Below are 19,741 nucleotides of genomic sequence, written 5' to 3' on the forward strand. Positions count from 1 at the left end.
TAGCTGACAAGGTAAATTGATGATCTGTTGGATTCTTCCTCAGCCAGTGCTCAGACACTTACTGTTGCAGCTGCACATCCTGAAAGGCTGGCTGGCTAAGGAGACATATTCCAGAATAAATCAGTGACTTTTGCTAGCTTGGCCCATGAGTTGACTCTGAAGAACAATATACTCCAATTCCTGCAGAACTGGAATGCAGCTAAGAATGCAGTACCCACTGTGCTTAGGAAACTCCAAAGTCAAAGTGAACAATCCAGGCTTCCCAATAACTGTGACCGGATAGGGAAGAAAAACAGAGTACTGAAAAACAACTGCTTGAATTATTCTCCAAAACTGGGCCCAGCTCTCTACATCACTGCATAAGTATTTGTTTGTGCCCAGAAGTACCAATCATAAGTCATGCACCTCATGTGAATTAATATTCTTCCTTGCTGGAAAAAGAACCACTTTATGGTTTTCTTAGAATCACTGCCCTCCTTTTTTCAGGGAGGACATGGTAAACTTCATGATGTTACTATACAATGACTACATTAAATTATGCTTGTACAGTTTCTAGGCCAAAAGGGAACCAGACACACAGGCACTACCATGATACACGAGCATTTCACAGCATCCCAATGGCAGCCACAGTGGGGTCACAGTGTGCACATGAATCTGAAGCTCGTCTCCAACCAAATCTCTAACCTGACAGTAGTTACTAACACCAGACTCTTACATACGTGGCTGCTGGTGAATCTCTGCAACAAAGTTTGCTAGTTCAGGCAAAGCTCCCACTTCCCAATGCACATTGAGAAAAAGCCATTATTTCAAAGCAGCCTCCTGAAAAAGACACTTGCCAGGGACCATATCACCTTTCCTATGTTTTCTGAGTGCTGTTGAAAACCTACAGCTAGTACCATCTCCTCCCCTAAGGACGAATGCCCAGCTCTGCAAGCCAGAACACTAACACGGTGTTATCTCTCATTTCCTGCATGCAGCAAGCCTCTTCAGCATGAAGTTTCTTGAGTGCTCTCCAGATTGATAGGAACTCCAGCTTGCTCATGCTTAAAGAGATTTGACAGCTTCTAACAGCCACTTAAACTTTGATGTCCCATGGAAGCCCCCGAGCCTATTTTTGAAGCATCTGTTTCTAAAATTTCTGGAGTTGGTAGTGCCAAGAAGAAGTGAGGCCTTATTAACATGAGATTGGCTCTCTACCACACTGGAATTTGCCAAGTGTTTTCCAACAAAGCTATAAGATAACTTCATGGACTTCCATGCTTCTGTGACACTGCTGAAGCCTCCATCTATGGCCATGAGAAAAGTGTGTAAGAGAATCCAAGACCTCACTCACCCAATTTCAAGCATGCAGTGGCATAGAATCATAGAATGGCTTGGGTTGGAAAGGACCTTAAGATCATGCAGTTCCAATCCTCTGCCACATGCAGGGATGTCTCACCCTAGAGCAGGTTGCTTCAAGCCCCTGTGTTTAAGCTGGCCTTGAACACTGTCAGGGATAGAGCAGCCACATCCCTGGGCACCCTGTGCCAGCACTTCAGCACCCTCACAGGGAAGAACTTCTTCCTTAGATCAACCCTGAACTTCCCCCGTTTCAGTTCGAAACCATCACCCCTTGTCCTGTCACTACAGTCCCTGATGCAGAGTCCTTCTCCAGCATCCTTGTAGCCCCCTTCAGACACTGGAAGCTGCTCTGAGGTCTCCACACAGCTTCTCTTCTCCAGGCTGAACAGCCCCAATGTTCTCAGCCTGTCTCCATACAGGAGGTGCTGCAGCCCCTGATCATCCTCATGGCCTCCTCTGGACTTGCTCCACCAGCTCCATGTCCTTCTTATGTTTAAGACACCAGCACTGCACACGGTGCTGCAAGTGGGGGCTAACAAGAGCAGAGTAGAGGGGCAGGATCACCTCCCTCAACCTGCTGCTCACACTGCTTTTGATGCAGCCCAGCACATGGGCAGTTTCAACCAACACCCCCAAGTCCTTCTCCGCAGGGCTGCTCTGAATCTCTTCTCTGCCCAACCTGTACCTGTGCCTGGGATTCCCCCTACCCATGTGTAGGACCTTGCACCTGGGTTGGTTGAACTTCATGAGGCTGGCACTGGCCACCTCTCAAGCGTGCCAAGGTCCCTCTGGATGGCATCCCTTCAATTACCCTTACAATTACCCTTGTAATTTAAAGAATGAGTGCTACTAGCGAAAGACTTGATACGATCAAGACCATGAGTGGGGTGAGCAAGACTAGTCCCTGCATATAATACAGCATAACTTAAGCAATAGCATAACTATTTTTATTTATGCTTTATTCATGTAGAGCTAGAAAATGAAGCTCTTCTGAATCATTCCAGCATCAGTCTCCTGGGACAGGGTCAGGTGCACAGCTCATGCAGTTCTAGAAGGAACACAAAACTATTGCCCCAGTTATGGATCCGGGATCAGCCCCTATATTTGCAATACACTTGTTATATGCATTCTTGGGCAATTTACCACTTTGTACCCTAGCTATCCCTCTGTAGAACAGAATATATCACTCCTTTTGCTTTCCTTCTGCCTGTTCCAAGCCCTGACAGCAAATTCATGAAAGCAGGGAACTACCCTTAAATAATTAACCTTACTAATTCCCTAATCATCAGGGAAAAGTCCTTATAGCACATCATCATTTGTGAATGGCTTGTAAACAAGGATAGAGGTGAATCCATTTCCAAACTGCTTGCTGTTTTACCAGAAAATGAGGGAAAACCCTATGCAGTTTGTAACTTGTAGATGTAAGTGTCCAAGTCAAGTGAACCCTTGTATCATGTATTACTAACAACAGCCCTCACCCACATCAAAATCCCTTCCGGTCCCTGCAGCTCTCCTCTTCTTCCCCAGCACAGTCCTGCATCCTCTCTGCACTGCTTCCCAGTTCTTCCCACAATCCCTACCCCATATCCTGCTTCAGAGCTCTCCCTGTAGAAAGCATTTATATCATCACACTTCCTCTTCTCTCAACCCCAGCTCAAAATAACCCATGTCCCTCCCATGTCTTCGCTTGCACAGCTTTGACCAACAGTGGGGAGAAAGACAGCATGAGCTGCAGCTGCCTCCCAGTACGTGCTTGCTGCCTGCACAGCCAAGAGGAGGATGTTTGACAGACACCACCTTCACTGTTGGCAAAACAAACCAGTGGCCTGAGGTGCTGCACACAGCCAGTGTTGCACTAACCTGATTTAGAAGGCACTCAGTAAATTAAAAATCCTTCCCCCACAGAACTCAAAACGTGTTACAGCTGATGTTGGTAAGAGCAAGTCATTCAGGTGAAGCACATTTCACTGGATTTGTGACCATGACAGCTAGGAGAGAGTCATTCCTTTTTAAGCACAACACTCCATCCATCCCAAATGTTAAGCTGAGGTTTCAGTTCTTAAATGGAAGAGCTCTCATCATGCAATGTCTCATTTTTTCTCACTACTGTCACAATTATCACTTCCAGGAGATCACCTCTGTCACTGGTCACATTAAAGCCTTCCTTAAAACTTCTGTTCTCTCCATTTGACCACCAGTCCACCCAGATTCTACTACTTCTTCACCCAGTTATCCATCTGTCCTGTTCTTCCTGAAGAGCAAAACTGCAGATCTTCAGAAACTGCAGAAATACTAGGAATTATCATTTTATCCTGCCTCTTATCCTTTGACTATGCCAGCCTTAAGCAGTTTGCATCTGACATGGGTTGAGGGTGGCGTTTTTGTTTGGTTTGGGGTTTGTTTGGGACTTCTTTAAACCTTATTTCTCTGAACAAACTGTACCACCTTATGTGGAGATTACAGTTCAGGTGAGAGCCTCCAAGTTATTCTGCTGAATTACACACACCTCAAGGAAAGCCGCATTGCACAGAGCAGCACTGTACACCCTCGAGATCACCATCAGGCAGTACTGTAATGTGAGGCTTTTCTTCATGCGTCACTGGCCATGGCAAAATGAAGTCACACTTAGTAGGAACAGTCATTCACGTTGCAAAGTGAACTTTAACTGGCCTCATGTGACAAATTGTTCAGGAAAAAGCCAAAATCTAAGTTATTGGGGGGGGGGGGGGGGGGAAGAAATAATATTCAATATAATAAAATTACCTTCTTTATCAGTTAGCTTAGTTCCTTCACATCATCCATTCTGAGTTACTAACATCTCCTAAAAGGGAACTATTAGCAGTTCCCAGATTTATATTCTGCACTCATTCTAAACATGTACGGATAATTACATTTAGGGAATATTTAAATCCAGGTGTTAGACAAAAAAATCAAAATGCAATTATTTTGTGCCACCTGTTCCCTGTACATTTAACAGGAATTTTAGAGATGGTTTGAAGGCACAACTCCGTGGCTCTGCTTTGAACTCCCATGTGATGCCAGTAGCTATTTTCTTAGCAATCCAGACCAGAATAACTATGCAATATTAACCAATGGGCAAATGTTCATGGTTTTTAGCAGAGTTACTAAATTCCTGTGTAAATACTTGCCATTTTAACTATAAGATGCTGAAAAGATTTACTAGCCAAAGTTTACAACAGTAGCCAAAGACTTTAGTTCTGAGAGACAACTGTAAATACTGCAGATAGCTGCTGCAGTCAAAGCACTCCATCTCCTGTAGAAAATAAACAGTTGGAAGCTTTCAATATTGCTACAATTCAAGTAACCCACCAGGATTTGAGGCCATTTGAAAGAGGAATCAGATCCGCTGCAGAATGAGGGGGAAACAGGGAGGGAGACAGAGGATGGGAGTGGGGTGTCTTACACGACATCTCCTAGGCACACTAAATATGTTTTAATTGGATGCACAAGAGATTAATTTGATAATGAAATGTTCCATTGATTAAAACTTAAACCTTTGACTCTTTCCAACAATATACTTAAACGAGAGACAAACCTTCTGCATGCTGTAACACGAGGAAGACAGACTCCTCGGAGATGATGTACTTGTGCAGACACACCATGTTGGGCACGCAGCGGGGGATGATGGTCGTTCTGCTCCTGCTGTACTCACTACTTTTCCTTAGACCCTGACAGAGAACAAAAAGGTCAGTTGTACCCTCAGTTGCCTTTGGAGCCTGCTGTGCTCTGTGTTTATCAACCAAACTAATCTATCCGAGTTACTCTGGGCTTCAGAGAAACCACTCATCTGCTGCTCTATGCCCCTCGGTCCCCCGAGGCTGTGCTGATGGCATCTGGCGCATTTCCAGAGAACAGAAGATGGCACAAAGCTGCCATTAAAATCAATTACATGGGTCAATGTTTTTATTAGAATCTCTCTCAAACTAAGTCATCAGGATGACACTCAGTTATTTCCCTGTGACCTTTCTTTAAAATTTGATTTTTGTGTGTGACCAAAAGACACTATTACCAAAAAACAAATCCAAGTTCTACAGACAAAAGAAGTGCCTCAGCCTTACAGGTAACCCTCACGTGTCCATTGCAGCACCACAACAAAAAGGAAAGGAAGGATTAGTCTCCTTGAGAGGTAATGATTTTTTGGGAGGTAGCACAGAGATGAAGTTGCCAGAAGTGAAAAAATTGATGTGGGAGGGAGAAAGGGAGGGGAGAGAGAAAGAGGGGAAAAAAAATTATGTCAATAGTGTGACCTATTACAATATTGATAAACATAAGCAGTTAAATGGGAAATTCAATGTTACCCTATCTGCCAGTAGACAGAGTGAGCTTCTAATACACAATCTTCACTAATAATCCTTTCTGAGGAACAAACAGGTTTTTCTGTACCCTGCACATACAAGGCCAGATGCACAATGTTAAGGCAGGGTTGTAAGCCAGACCTGAAGTTACAAAACGTTAATATCCAATTACAGCGCTGTGTTTGGGACAGCAGCTTTTCAGCCCTTTCTCCCATCAGCAGTGGAATTCCTGTCAGGGGGAGCCTGAAATAATGGCCACAGTAACAATGCTCCTACTAAACTAATGCTCAGCATCACAGCTGCTCTGAGCATATTGTGATCTTGATCTGAGCGCTTTCTGAAACACAAGAGTAAGGTGAAAAATGTCATCCTGACCAATAAACTATTCATTCATCCCATCGTTCAGTAACATTAAACTCCGTTTTCACAGCCTATTGATGTAAAACATAGGAAAGCAATTCTGAATAAGACCAGTCGTCCATTTCATCCAGAATCTACTTCAGCCAATCTCATATTCTTCAGCCAAGAGAAGACCAAACAAAGTGTTGCGGATGTACTCGGGCTAAGGAGAATTTTCACCTTCAGCAGCAGCCTGCACACGTCCTGAGACACAGGGCTTTACAGATGCAAGCCCTGCAGCACAGTGATTCTTTACTGAAGCCTGCTAAGGTGTTGGCCTCAATAATCAGTGGCAACTCAAGTGACTAAACAGCACATCTGGGCACTAGAGACACTAAAAAGAAAGGCAGGGACTGCAGCTGAACGCCAAATACAAAAATACCAGTGGGCTTAATAGGGACGCATGTATTAACATCATATAACACAGGGATAACACTATACCTTAGATGCAAATGGATCTTTGTGTAATTTAGGAGGCCAAACTGTTTAGAGGAGCAATAAAACACTTTACCCACCTTCAGTATAAAAGTCTGCTGCGTTCTAGTGTCCATCACAAGCAAAACCTAAGCAAAAAGTATTCAGAGAAATATTTAAGATTCACGTAAGTTAACAAAACACAGTTCTTCAATTAAGAATATTCAACATTAGAGAGGAAGCTATAAGTAATCATTAAAACACAAACAGTCTAAAGCCCTGTGGCATATATTTGTTAACCAGCCTTTTGTTAGAAGAGAAATATGATTGAGGATATAGATCCCAAGAGAGCTAACAGAATGTGCCCCAATTTCCAATCAGCTAACTTACAGAATGAATGCTAACTTGGTAACAGAAAGAATGAGCACTTCATAATCATAGCAATAATCTAGCAGAACCCACTTTATAGAAATGCAGTGGTAGCAACACAACGAAGCACAAACAGCAACCTTCACAGAGCAGTACCTATGTCACGGTGCTGAAGTCCTCACTGTACCTACTTTCCTAGTGCATCACTTTTTCCCCCCATCAGGCTTCCCCTAAATCAAATGGGTTGCCTGCCAGTGGGTTACCAGAGTGGGCTTTCATGGGTTGTTTCGGGTTTTTTTTTCTCAGGGTGGTTACATAACTGCTTTCCAGGAAGCCAAGCTAGAAGCTGGCCACACAAGAATGCTTTTATCACCTGTGTAGTCACTGCTGTCTCATTTCTCCACTGGTGTTTTCATTTTGCAGCACTCGTAAGCCATAACAGAAATTGCTGCAAGGAAGTCCCCTTGTGCTGCTGTAAATTGGTATTAACGTAACAACACCAGCAACAAAATAAAGTGGATTTATTTAGGGAGAAAAGAGTGGATGGGTTTGCTGCAGAGAGGAGAACACCTACAGCTGCAGAGAGCGCGTTTCTGTTCACAGTGCATCACCTCTACTGAAAGCACTTCAAACACAGCACCAATGAGCGAAGTATTAAAGAACAACTACCCTCTTAGCAAGCTCCATTTATTTATGCGCTGAAAACAAAAATATACGTGTTTGGGAAACGGCATCTTTAGGGAGCTGGAACCCCCGGCATCTCCTTCTTGGAATCACCCTGCTCAGGAATTGTTTTCAAACTCCAAGAACACAGATGCACTTGAAAAGCACCAGCTGCAAGACAGCCACAGCAGCAGCAGCACAAGCACAACCCTCCTCCAGCAGCAAGGATTTACAATAGATGTTGTTTATTTACAATAGATGTTGTAAAGTTCTAGTCTAAACACTCACAGTCAAACCAAAACATTTAGGCTTCAAAACATCAAACACCTAAGGGGCTGCAAATGCCAGCACTAGGGTTGAAAGACTTTTGAGTTCAGTATACAAGATGCAGCAACTCCAAGTCAATAGGATGCAGTGAAGACCAAGTCATCTCGCACCAAAAAAGCTTTCTTGCAGGGGAATGACATGTCTGGTGTAACCAAGTGCTGGATTCATCAGGAGAGGAGGTCTCAGAGCAGGGTTGCACTCCATCTCAAAGATATCCTTTTTTACTAGGGTTGAACCCACATTTAAAAGCTGTTCTATCTCTTCTGGAAAAAAAGCAAATAAATCAACAGAAGCTGGTGTTTCTGGGACTTTTTTTGACAATGACACAGAATTTTCATGTCAAGGATATGGTAAAACAAAAGGCAAATGTCCCCAGGCCACTGAGTTTGCTGAACAGCTTCTCAGGGCTCTTACCTGGGCCTTCCAGACACAGCGGAAACCAGGGGAATACATAACTGTAAAACTGGTTTTGTTATCCTTGCTTAACCAGAAGGTGTTAAAATTAAAACCAAACCCAACCAACCAAGAAAGAAAACCAAAATAACAGGAGAAAAAAGAAAAGCCACTTCACAAGAGGTGCCAAAAGAAGACCGAAAGGGTTTGGAAAGGACTATGTGCTTACAGTCACTTTCCTTCTCCTCCCAAGTTTGTTTGTAACTAGCCACTGTTCACATTGAGGCAATAAATACGAGAACATATGTGATTTTTTTCCTCCAAATGTGCCCTTTGACTGTCAATATCTCCCAAACAGGTGTTGGCTAAATGATTATAAATTGGCCTCTGGATACACCTCTTCAACTGAGCCGTACAGGACTGGCGATAATATAATTAGACCTAAAAACATCAGGCTGGTGAATGCTTTCCATCTGTTTGGCAATAATGTTTAGTTAACAATAGTCTTTAAAAGAAGCACCTTCAACTTCAGGTCTTAAAGTTATTTATGGGGCCATTCTTAACACACCAGCACTCTTGCTAACAAGAGCTTTAGCCACTTGGAAATTATTAGCCATACGGCTGTATATGAAAAGGAATGGCAGCATTTAACATCTGTATCTCTCCAGATTTACAAGCACCAACCTCATTTAAAGTCATTTCTTAATGAACAGTTCCGTGGTCTGTATTAATATTATAGTTGCATGCACAAAGATCATAAGGAGCCAAACATTTTTTTAATACCAACAGTAGGCCAATCAGTAATGAAGCTGTCAGCATAAAGGACAGAATAATAGCTTCTTTAACCCTCAAACAGGATTTGTTCATTTGTAGAGTAGAAGACACCAATTTAAAAACTGCTCATGGGTTTGCTCACCTTTATAAAGACAAAAATCTAATTTGGTCCTAATTCGATACAATTGTCTTCCCAATAACAGGCTCCTAAAGCCATCTTTTATTCCATGATAAAACAACTGCTATAACTAAAACTGTCATGAAATAATTACCTTTGATAGCATACCTTATTGCACAAATACAATTAATGTATTCCTCCCTTTCATTTTTCACACTTGCTTATCAGCACTGTATTAGCATATGGTGTACAGAACAGATTACTGAGCCCTCGCCCTATAAGACAACATATAGAATGACTACCACTAACGCGACTAAAGCAGACAACAGGTCCCTTTAGGGCTAGCTTCATCTGTCCATTACAACATCAAAATGAAAGCAGCAGCTACAGTTTTATAACTGTAATAACAACAAATAGTATCGGTGTGCCTTTGAGGTTAACTGCCAACATGGGCGAAGCAGTCTCACTAACCAGCTTCTTTCTTTTACCTTCCCATCAAGCATCAGACTTCCCTGCAGTGAGGATCATCTCCAGCTCCACTTCATTTCATGGAAAGTTATTTCTTTGCTGATTCAATAGTGACCTTTCTGCAAGACTCCCTGTCTCAAAAGGCACTCCAAGAAGCCCAGGAAGAGCCATAACTGTAACTTTAGAAATCCACCTAGTGATGCTCCATTTGGCTCTGACAGACTGCAGACATGGGCCCACCTAACCAAGAACCTGCTTCAAGGGGAGGCAGCCGGCATGCATATCACAAAAAGGTGGTTTAACCAGGTTCACCAAATCATTAAAGGACCTCACGAATGAACAAATCACTATCAGAAAACTCAGGAAGGGGTAAGAGCAGGAACAAGATGGTCGCAAGTATATTTGCCTGACGTTTTATCACACATCCAGAGCAGAGAAAGGTGAGCAGCTCTTGGATGCACCACCAGGCTCCTGCAGAAATGCAGTAACAGTAAACCTGCCACTGACCCAAATGTCAGCTTACCCTCCCCGCCTCATGCTTTACAGCCAATTTCTAGATAGTAGAGCTACCCCAACAAGCCCTTCCTGTTTGCATTCCTTCACACTTCTCCCCCATTGCAAAATGAGGGTGCTTCAGTAACTCTTTTTTTAAGGGTTCTTTTTAAACTGCAAAGGGACAATTCTCCACCCCAGTGGCACAATGGGGCAAAACAGGATTCCACGTAGCATTCCCTGTGGCATAACACTGTTCTTCTCTGAAGCAGATCACAGAGATGCTCACATTAGACTAGGCTGCTTCTAGCTCACATAAGCTGAGGGAGCCTGTTTCACTGATGATGACCACTGCAATATTTAATACCTCCTAACAGGGAGCTGTTGGCTGTAACATTCAGCATCCTGACTTGGAGGGGAGGGAGAAGAATGCACAACAGGGCATTCCTAGGCACTGAGTAACTAGGCTGTGACACAAAAGGAGACAAGGCAAAATCCTATTTACAATACTAATGTAGAGTCAAGGTCTACATACCACGGCTGGCTTCTAGGGCACTTTTGCTTACTGATCCTTGCCCTGTTTTCCTGCACTGATGACAACCTCAACGTGGCCAAAACCACCAGCAGACAAGTAGCAATTGCCACAGATAAATATATAATGTAAATAAGTGTCTTCAGCAGCACAGACATCCCTATTTTGCAGAAGCACTTGAGCTCTCAGGCATATCCCAAAATACAAGCCAGTGCAGCAGTGCTGCATGGCAGCATCTCAGTAAAGTGGCAGAAAGCAATACCCCCCCACACCCCGTGATGCCAAGGAGGATTTTCTACTTGTGATATTTAGGGTTCTTTTCTAAGTCAAGGGTTAATTCTGATGCTGACAGCAGCTACTTAAAAAAATTAGCTTCTTAGATTTGATTTACAGTTTATCCAACGGCTTCATGGTAAATAAATTAAACTCAATTCAATATAGTAGGTACAATTAATTGGAGAAGAATAAAATAAAACCTGCCTGGTAAATAACCCTAGTCTTGCTTTAAGAAAACAGTTCATTTTAGGAGCCTTTAAATGCACAGAAATTAGCAAATGTTTCGGTATGCTAATTTTTTTAATTAAAAGATATTTCTGCAGTAAAAGCTCTTTCATATGCACTACTGATTCTTCATCAAACGTGAAGTTTCCAACTTAACACCACTATAGCCGGTGGCAGCCCGAAGGTTTACCATCTGCTGCCACCCAAAGTCACGGTGGCCACCTTCAGAACATATGCATCAAAGCCCTGAGATAAGAGACCGAAGGAATACTGCAGAAGTCAGCATAAGGGGAATCACAAACCCAGAGGCAGGCAACAGGCAAGTCACTGGGAAAAAAGGACGTGCTGAACCATCAGTCACCCCACCGAGCACCCAACCAAGGTCGCAGGGGACAGCACTGGAAGAACTAAGGACTGCTCTAAAGGCACTGCTCTCCTGCGGGGTGGCTTTGACATGAAGGCAGTCCTCTGTCACACTGCATACATTTGCTCCCCCAGTTCCCCTTTCTTTTCTTTTTCCCCTCTCTACCCCACACACAGCATCTAATACTGACTCCTTTCTAGTCTTCACACTATCAGGACGTGCCATAGAACATACCTGTGCTTCTCATTTACTTGAGAAGGTTTCAACACTGACCAAAATAAGCACCTTAAAACATGTTGGCTTACAAGAATGTGACTTTAAAGTCACTAACACAGGCTGAAGAATACCTCACGCCTGATCAAAGAAAATGGAATAGGATCTCTTACTGCAGTACCAGATACCAGAAAGGTTCTGAAGACACACCAGAGCTAAGGAATTACTTTAAAAACAGCTCCATTCTGTTATTAAATTACTATTCTACACTGAAAACACATCAGGTAATAATGTCACCAGTGGCCCATCTAGCAAATCTGGTCCTTAGCTCCTAAGAAAAAGCACTCTTACCATACAATTACAGAATGGTTTGGCTTGGAATGGACCTTAAGATCACACAGTTCCAACCCCTTGTCACCGGCAGGGATGCCTCACACCAGACCATGTCACCCAAGGCTCTGTCCAACCTGGCCTTGAACACTGCCAGGTTCTCTGGGCACCCTGTGCCAGCGCCTCAGCACCCTCACAGGGAAGAGCTTCTGCCTTATCTCCAACCTGAACTTGCCCTGTTTCAGTTTGAACCCATCACCCCTTGTCCTATCACTGCAGTCCCTGATGAAGAGTCCCTCTCCAGCATCCTTGTAGCCCCCTTCAGACACCGGAATCTGCTCTGAGGTCTCCACACAGCTTCTCTTCTCCAGGCTGAACGGCCCCAAGTTTATCAGCCCGTTTTCATAGGCTATATTCTCTAGCACAAGTCCTACAAACTCAAAGATGTATCAGATGATCACCCGGGATTCTTCTCCTTGCATATAGAGCTGGAAAATCCTGTCATAGGTAGTGACAAGACAAGCTGGTCACCCGAGTCTAGCATGAGTACTTTGGACTGCAAGAAAACCTTAGCAGGGGCTGGCACAGAGCAGGATGCCACACTCAGGATATGGTTGTGGTGACAAGGCAGAAGCAGGGGTGCAATTCCCCCCCCCCCTCTCCTCAGCTGTGTCCTGTCAAGGCTTCCAGGATTAAAAGATCCATTTAACACAGGTTTACTCTTGTCACTTTTCAGATTACACCACCCGGACTCTCGCTCGTCTCCTTCTGTTGTTATAAAAAGATTACATTTGCCTAATATGTATGAGAAATGTGATTATCGCTTATCCTTGTACCTGTGCAATACGAATTATCTTCAGTTTGCAATTATTCCTCCTTTCAAACCATTATTCTACGGAACTTAGAGCTTGTATATTCTGTGACTTGCAATAATAGTGTACTTAAAAGACAAACGGTGCAGCTTTGAATAATGCAAATGCTAAGAAAGTAGCAAAGAGTCAAACTTTTAAATACTTTTAGCTGGTTGGTAACAGAGAGGAAAGTCCACTTTCTTAGAGCAAACTAAAAGCTGGCCAGTGAATGACAAATGGTGAAATATTAACCTAGGAAATATATGTGGCAAGTTTTACTAGAGAATACAGTTTACAGCGTGAAATGCCACTCAGCATCACCAACTGATCGCCTGGCACAAATTATGGACTGAGCAACTCAGTAACAGTTAAGACTAACTTAAATATTAAAGGTTTAAAAGAAACTACCTCTAGAAATTATTTCTTTCTGGAGGCCAGCACTGAAATAGTCAGTAATTTAGTTTCTATTTTATAAAGGGAAGGACCCATGTCAGGTGAAACAAAACATTCACTGAAGTCAAAAGAAATCGTGAGATAGGGAAGCTAAAGACAGACTAAGGGTTATGACAACAGAACACTCAGAAATGTTCAGACTGGTACAAATGGAAAGACTTCAGGAAAACAAGTGGCAGGGGTTTGGGGACAGAGAAGATGGGACAGGAGTCTAAGTTGGGACAGAGAATGTGTTTTGAAGTTGAGCAAGTTTTGTTACTTGGGGCTTGAAATGTGACTGTAGCTTACAACTAATCCCACAGTGACAGGGAAAGGAAGGCAGTGAGCCAAGAAATCAGTTTTGACAACGACCCTGTAGTTGATTTGATTTTGTAAAACTTGGCAAGTCACTCAAGAAACTAAAGGGTTATCAAAATATAAACCAAGCTCTTGAAAGCTTATTTGTTTGTATTAACAGTTACTGCTATTACTCAGTTTCAGATTTGCAACCATTTTTGCCACTGCTATTTTCCATTATGCCCTGTTTGGATGAGGAAACCTTGCCAGTCAGGTGAATTCACTATACCCTGTTTACAGACAGCTTCCATTTCAAAGCACCATAATGAAACAGGAAAGAAAGTCTGGACTGGATCGTGTTGTTGATTACAGCTCCCTTTCCCCCATACCCCTTATATACACCCAGCCACTCATTCGAATCCGTAAGATGATCTCAAGAAACTTGGCAGTGTGCACCTGAGAGCCAGGAGAGAAGAAACATCTGCTACTGACAACTCAGTTTTACAACTGCAAAAGTCCTTATGTCACCTCGAAATACAATGTTGAACATCAAAGTTTTTAAGTGTTATTCACGCACCACACACACGCTGCCATAAACCGAGCCCATTTCTCCTATCCTCTGATTAAACTCCATTAAAACTAACCATAACCTGATTTGAATTCAGCTACGGGGCAGCAGATTATGCATGTGAACTCTGCATATACTCTGTGTACTTCTGCTTTTTGGCACTTTCACTCATCACGTAGACAAGTAGTAATCACCCTTTCTAAATAATTAGTAACACTGATTTGGTGGTACTGCCTCTTTCTAAGGTCAATTCATCCAAATGTATTACCATCAGACTTCTCACCGTAGCACGACAGCCACAAAACATAACCACGGCAGGGGGGTTGGAACTAGATGATCTTAAGGTCCTTTCCAACCCTGACTATCCTATGATTCTATATTCAAGATGAACAGAATTACTTCCAGTTCTTCAGAGAAGTCATTTATTTCTAGAATCCTCTCCAGAAACTCAGAAAATTTTAGCAAAGAGAGTATTTTATTTTCTAAGGTTTCAGATTGTATAACAGAGCTTAACAAACAGCGTATTGAACAACAAGCCCAAATGTACAGACATCTGTGGAAGGACTGATCACAGTCACACCAGTGCCAACACAGACAATGTGGCTTGATGGGGGACCAAGGGAGGGGATAGAAAAGACATAAAAGACAGTCATTGGTTACAGCAGCATAGTTATTACTTAATGCACTCTGCTTTCAAGATGAATCTTTAAATTGAATGAATCTAAATAACAGAGGGTTCTAAGGAATAAGAAATTGGGGTTGAAACAGCATTGTGAAGGTATCCAACAGCACCATAACAAAGTCGTTTCTTTAGGGGCCAGTTATAGCTTCAAAGCAAAGATTTGCCTAGGGCAGAAACTCAGCACAGAATCTGCAACCTTGATTTTTAATTAGGCAAATTTTGAAAGCAAAACCTACTATTCCAAAAAGAAGTTTCCTACTTCAACCTACATGAACTGATAAAATAATTGACCGTTCTACGTTGGTGATAATAGTAGGTAAAATATTTAGATATTAGCCTGTTTTCAGTGTGGTACCTGTGGTAACACTAACAAGAGCTTTGCTGCCCAATCAGCATGTCAGAGTCCGTAACATCTGCAGGACAAAAGCCACCCTGATGATTACATTAAACCCCTGTTTTCAGAAACCTACTCACCAGTAGACTTTTCCCATAACAAACACATAAAATACCTGCAAACACCACCTAGTTAACTGCTGACACCACAAAGTGAGCAAGCATAGCAGCAGTAGGATGCAGGAAACCTGGTTTCCTTACATAAAGTGTAAGCCCTCTTGGGTCTAGTAAGATAGCTGGACTTACAGCACATCCTTTGCATGAGAGCAGAAGGATGGGAGGCAAGGCACAGATAGGGTCATCATTCTATGACCTTTCATGTTTTAGAGAGTCTAACAATGCTAAGATCTCTAACTCAGATTCAGCAGAAAAGGGTCAACGCAGCAAAAATTGTTAAGGCGACAAGGAAGGTGGAAAGGCAGAAAAAGAGGGAAAGATGCCACACTGGGAATAAACTAGGCTAAAATTAAATGCCTAATCATTCTGGCTAGCCTAAAATAGTTTGAAAAACCCTGAGTTTCAGGTAGCAACAAGCATTTTGTCTGTGAAAATGAAGCCAATTCAAAACACTTCAAGAGGCTTCAAATGAAGAACAAAGACTGACATTACTCTGAGGGAAGGCACTGAACCTTTCAGCATTTGATGGAGAGCAGGTTAACAGCTGGTTTTCTCGAGGCAGCACTGTGGCAGACAGACACCACTCGGGGCTTCAAGCAGCAGCAGGAGAACAAGACTGCAAAGCAACCACCACCATTTTTAAGACAGCGTGTTTAAGCCAGTCTTGCACAGGATTAGGCAAGACAGCAGTTAAAATATGCCAGTTACTTTCCACACACCCATTTTCTGCTGAAACCAAAGCAGCTACCACAGGGTTAGAACAGGAGTTCAGGCAAAACTCTGTGATGCTGAATCTGCTACAGACTTGTGACCAAAAGCACGGCATCTTCAACACTGGCCTTGAAAATCAGAATCCACTTTCAAAAGCAAACACCCTCTGTCATCTACGTGTCTCCAGTGAGGATACTTCCACATTTATTCAGATTTCTCCGTGATGCGAGCTTCAGGGCACTACATAAGCAGAGAAGGAGGCAAAGAACAGTGATGGTGAGGAAGGAGGTGAGATGGTGCTTTAAACCAAAGGCAGGGGCATAGTCTCCAGCACACAGATACATGTGCATACTTCTGTTTTATATTCACATGCATTTTGCATAGGCGTTATAAACCCAAGTAAAAGATGCTCTGAACATCTGGGCTTAAAGCAGTTTTCCATTCACCTCACAACTTTATGAACACCTTAAAATAGATGAAAACAAAAGGCAGCATACTCAGAATAAGATGAAGTTCATAATAAGGAGAATCTGGAAGCATGGATGCAGAGTACAAAGACACCAGAAAGAATATTGCCCCCTTTTTCATACAATAATTAAATATCAACTCTGCCCCTTATGATATTGTTCACACAGGAGCATACCAGCTGTATACATGGGCCCGTTATTCCTCACACACATCTCCAACACTACCATCTTTTATTTCTATCATCACCAGAGCCCTGATTCTTCCCAACTCTGCCTGAAAGATCTGGATACGTTCAGCTCCCACCTGCAACACTTACTGGAGCCATGTGCTCAGAAAGATCGAGGAGATCTGATCCCACCAAGGACTCCAAAAGCTTAATTCTGATCAAGCATCTTTTCCAGTTGCTGTTCAGTATTCTGATGCAAAAATGAGGATACTGAAAAGGTTCCTTTCCAACACTTCTGCAGCCTCACACTGCCAAGCTAGTTCACAAAGGCCATGCCTACTGCATCTGCTTAGTCGCTACTAATTTAGTTAGTGCCTAATTCAACAGATAGTTGCTCTTTCCAACCTGTCTCCCTGATACATATACTAAGTGGAACACAGGCTAAATTCTGTACTTACAACTGAGGAAAGAAGATATAACGCATGTGAAGTCAGAGCTGGGAAAACCTTGTGTACTATAAAAACAACTATAATACCTAACGTATATAGCCCTCTGAGGAGAAGTTACCGACTTAGGCACATAATTACAATGAAATAGGCAAAGAAAAGCAAAAAAATCAGTCCCCATAGCTAGCATCAGTCCAACAAGAAAAAGAAACCGAGCAATCCAGACCTTAAGGGACCAGCTACAGGTTTTCTGGTGTATGATACAAGAGCATCAATTGACCATGCCTCAGTACATCACACGCAAACCAAAGACGATATAAGGAACCATCAAAAGGCAGCAGGGAATAGGCATGGCAAAAAGGAAATGAGCCCTTACAGTCTGCATTAGCCACTGCCACATTGCTGAATAACGCATCATCTTAGAAGTACTTGGTAGGGTGATAACTAATCAGCATCATCAAAACAATGCAGCAATTCTTCTGGTCTCTTCATTAGGCTTGCAGAAATATCCATATGGTGCTTTCCTGTCTAAAGAAGGGAATTACCCTGGGAGTTTGGAAGCCATGATTTGCATGAGTCAAAAGCAAACTTGGCTTCATTGCTGTATGTCTGTCTTGGCAGGGGATTTAAACTCCAAGTTCTCAGGGAAGGAGAAGAGCCATGTGTCCCCAAGCCCCCATTTCAAAAGTAACAGTTCAAAAGTAGGAACCGCTACCCCTCTTCATTTCACATATTCAGCAGATTATTCAACCAAAAACACATCAAGTCGTCCTTACCCCAGTACTGTGACCATGACTTCACTTTTGAAAAACAGGCCTCAGCCTATTGAATGCCACCAAACATGTACCTTATCCTTTAGCTCGAATACATTTTGCATGACCTTACATGAATTGCTTAGATAAAAGCCTTTTTTCTTCTACTTTTGTTATTTTAAAGTGCAGATGCATTTGAGTCATTTTCCCCTTTTGTTTCATATCCTTAAGATCCACAGCTTCAAAGACAAAATGTCAGCATGCAGTCGATTTATGACTGAATTCTTGAAGAGCCACTGAAGAATTACCTTGTCAATCACCCCAAGGACTCTGAAGGCCTTCAGTTCCTCGGCAGGGCTCCTTAGGTTCCAAGAGGGCCTTGAACTTAGTGATCCTGGAGGCTAATGGAAGATATCAAAGATGATACATCAATCAGGGTGGTACTTGAAGGAAGACTGCCTGCTGAAGCAAATGCCAGGCCGAAGGAAACTAAATTTATCATAAATCAGAGAGAGTGAAGATGAAAGGAGAAGTTTTCTGTTTGTCCTTAGTGGAAGGGATTGGAAAAAAAACCACAACAACTTGCAAGTAAATAAAAATCATTGAGATAACATTGAAAACCAAAATTTTAAAAGAAAATATAATGAATGTTTCTATTTTTTATGCTTAATGGAACCTGGCAATTGATTACTCAGTTCTTACCCATCACAATAATCAATCAAAGCCTTACAGGTATTCTGGATACAAAATAATTCAGAGATCACTGAGTGGAAAGCAAATTAGAGGCTTTTTAAGCCTGAAGAACATAAAATACAGAATTACAAACAGGGGTCTCGTGCTCTCTGGTGAGCTTTATGAAATCCTTTTAATAACAAGGTGCACAACAGAAATACATCCTCAAATTGCCTTAGAAAAAGGATCTAGCTATGTATCGTTCATCTAGAAATTAAACCATAGCAAGAGAACTGGCAGGAGCTAACTATTCAAGCAGTTCATATGCACAGATTCTTGTCTGTGCTATGTTCTGTAGCTACTCAGGGCGCACTCAAAGCTTGCACGTCAGAGGGGGGAACAACATTGCAACTGGAAGTCTTCTGGAACAAAGATCAACCCCTCAAGCATCACATATACCTCTGGCACATTAACAAACATTTCCAGGAGAATTCATTAGATGTTCCTCTAGACACCCAACGTGAAACTTCTACCAGAACCACAGACCTGGATCTCTTCCTCAGAAATAAGGTAAATTCATTTGCAGAGTTGTTGAATACCAAACTCCTTTTAACCATAACCTGGCCTTCCCAGCACACTGCTGCTGCACAAAGGTAAAGGAAGGTGAAAGGCTTCTAAGAAGTAAAAGCTGTTTAATTTGCCAGCATCCTGAAGTAATATTTAACAAATACATCACAAAGGAAAACTGCTGGTAAGCAATTATGCTGTGGATGAAATGTTTATCAAAGATCAAGAAATCCTTCCATATGATCAGAAACTCTCAGAAAAACTGAAGATCCTGAACTAGGACAATCCCCTTTGCTTCCCCACAAGCGTTTCTCTAGCATCCCTACTGTGCTATCCCCAACGGCCAGAGCACCTCTTCAAATCCCACCCCAAAACTGGTTCTGCTTCATGTTGCCAGTCAATCACCTTTTCTCCTTCCAAATTCTTTCCCCAAATCAACATTTATTTAAGCATTGGCCACAAAATTCCAAAGAAAGGGTCATGAACACGTTCAAAAAGCATGGAGGAAAATGTGCTTTTGTGTTCGCCTACCGGGCTTGATGTTTAAAAGAGACTATTATTTCTCTTCATTTGTCTCAACACTGCCAAGCAAGAGTACCAGCAAC

General features: G+C 42.4%; 1 protein-coding gene across 15 annotated transcripts in view; it reads right to left on the reverse strand.

The window, feature by feature from the left end:
• The window catches only part of RPS6KC1 (ribosomal protein S6 kinase C1), a 91,587-nt gene that overhangs the window by 23,509 nt on the left and 48,337 nt on the right, over window positions 1-19,741 (reverse strand). For 13 of the 15 annotated variants that reach the window (XR_009968195.1, XM_062637068.1, XM_062637065.1 and 10 more), the window contains 3 exons: window positions 18,206-18,298; window positions 6,572-6,619; window positions 4,898-5,030 (listed from right to left, as the gene is read on the reverse strand). Coding sequence is in view for 14 of the 15 variants with exons in the window: in XM_062637068.1 (XP_062493052.1) it covers window positions 4,898-5,030; window positions 6,572-6,619; window positions 18,206-18,298 (274 nt within the window). In the remaining variant the exon portion in view is untranslated. The remainder of the gene's footprint in view (window positions 1-4,897; window positions 5,031-6,571; window positions 6,620-18,205; window positions 18,299-19,741) is intronic. The other 2 variants (XM_062637069.1, XM_062637078.1) reach the window with 1 other exon arrangement.

The sequence above is a fragment of the Pezoporus occidentalis genome, unplaced genomic scaffold (assembly GCF_034315485.1).
Source record: "Pezoporus occidentalis ecotype Australia unplaced genomic scaffold, CSIRO_AGI_Poc_V1 ctg50, whole genome shotgun sequence".
NCBI lineage: Eukaryota > Metazoa > Chordata > Aves > Psittaciformes > Psittacidae > Pezoporus > Pezoporus occidentalis.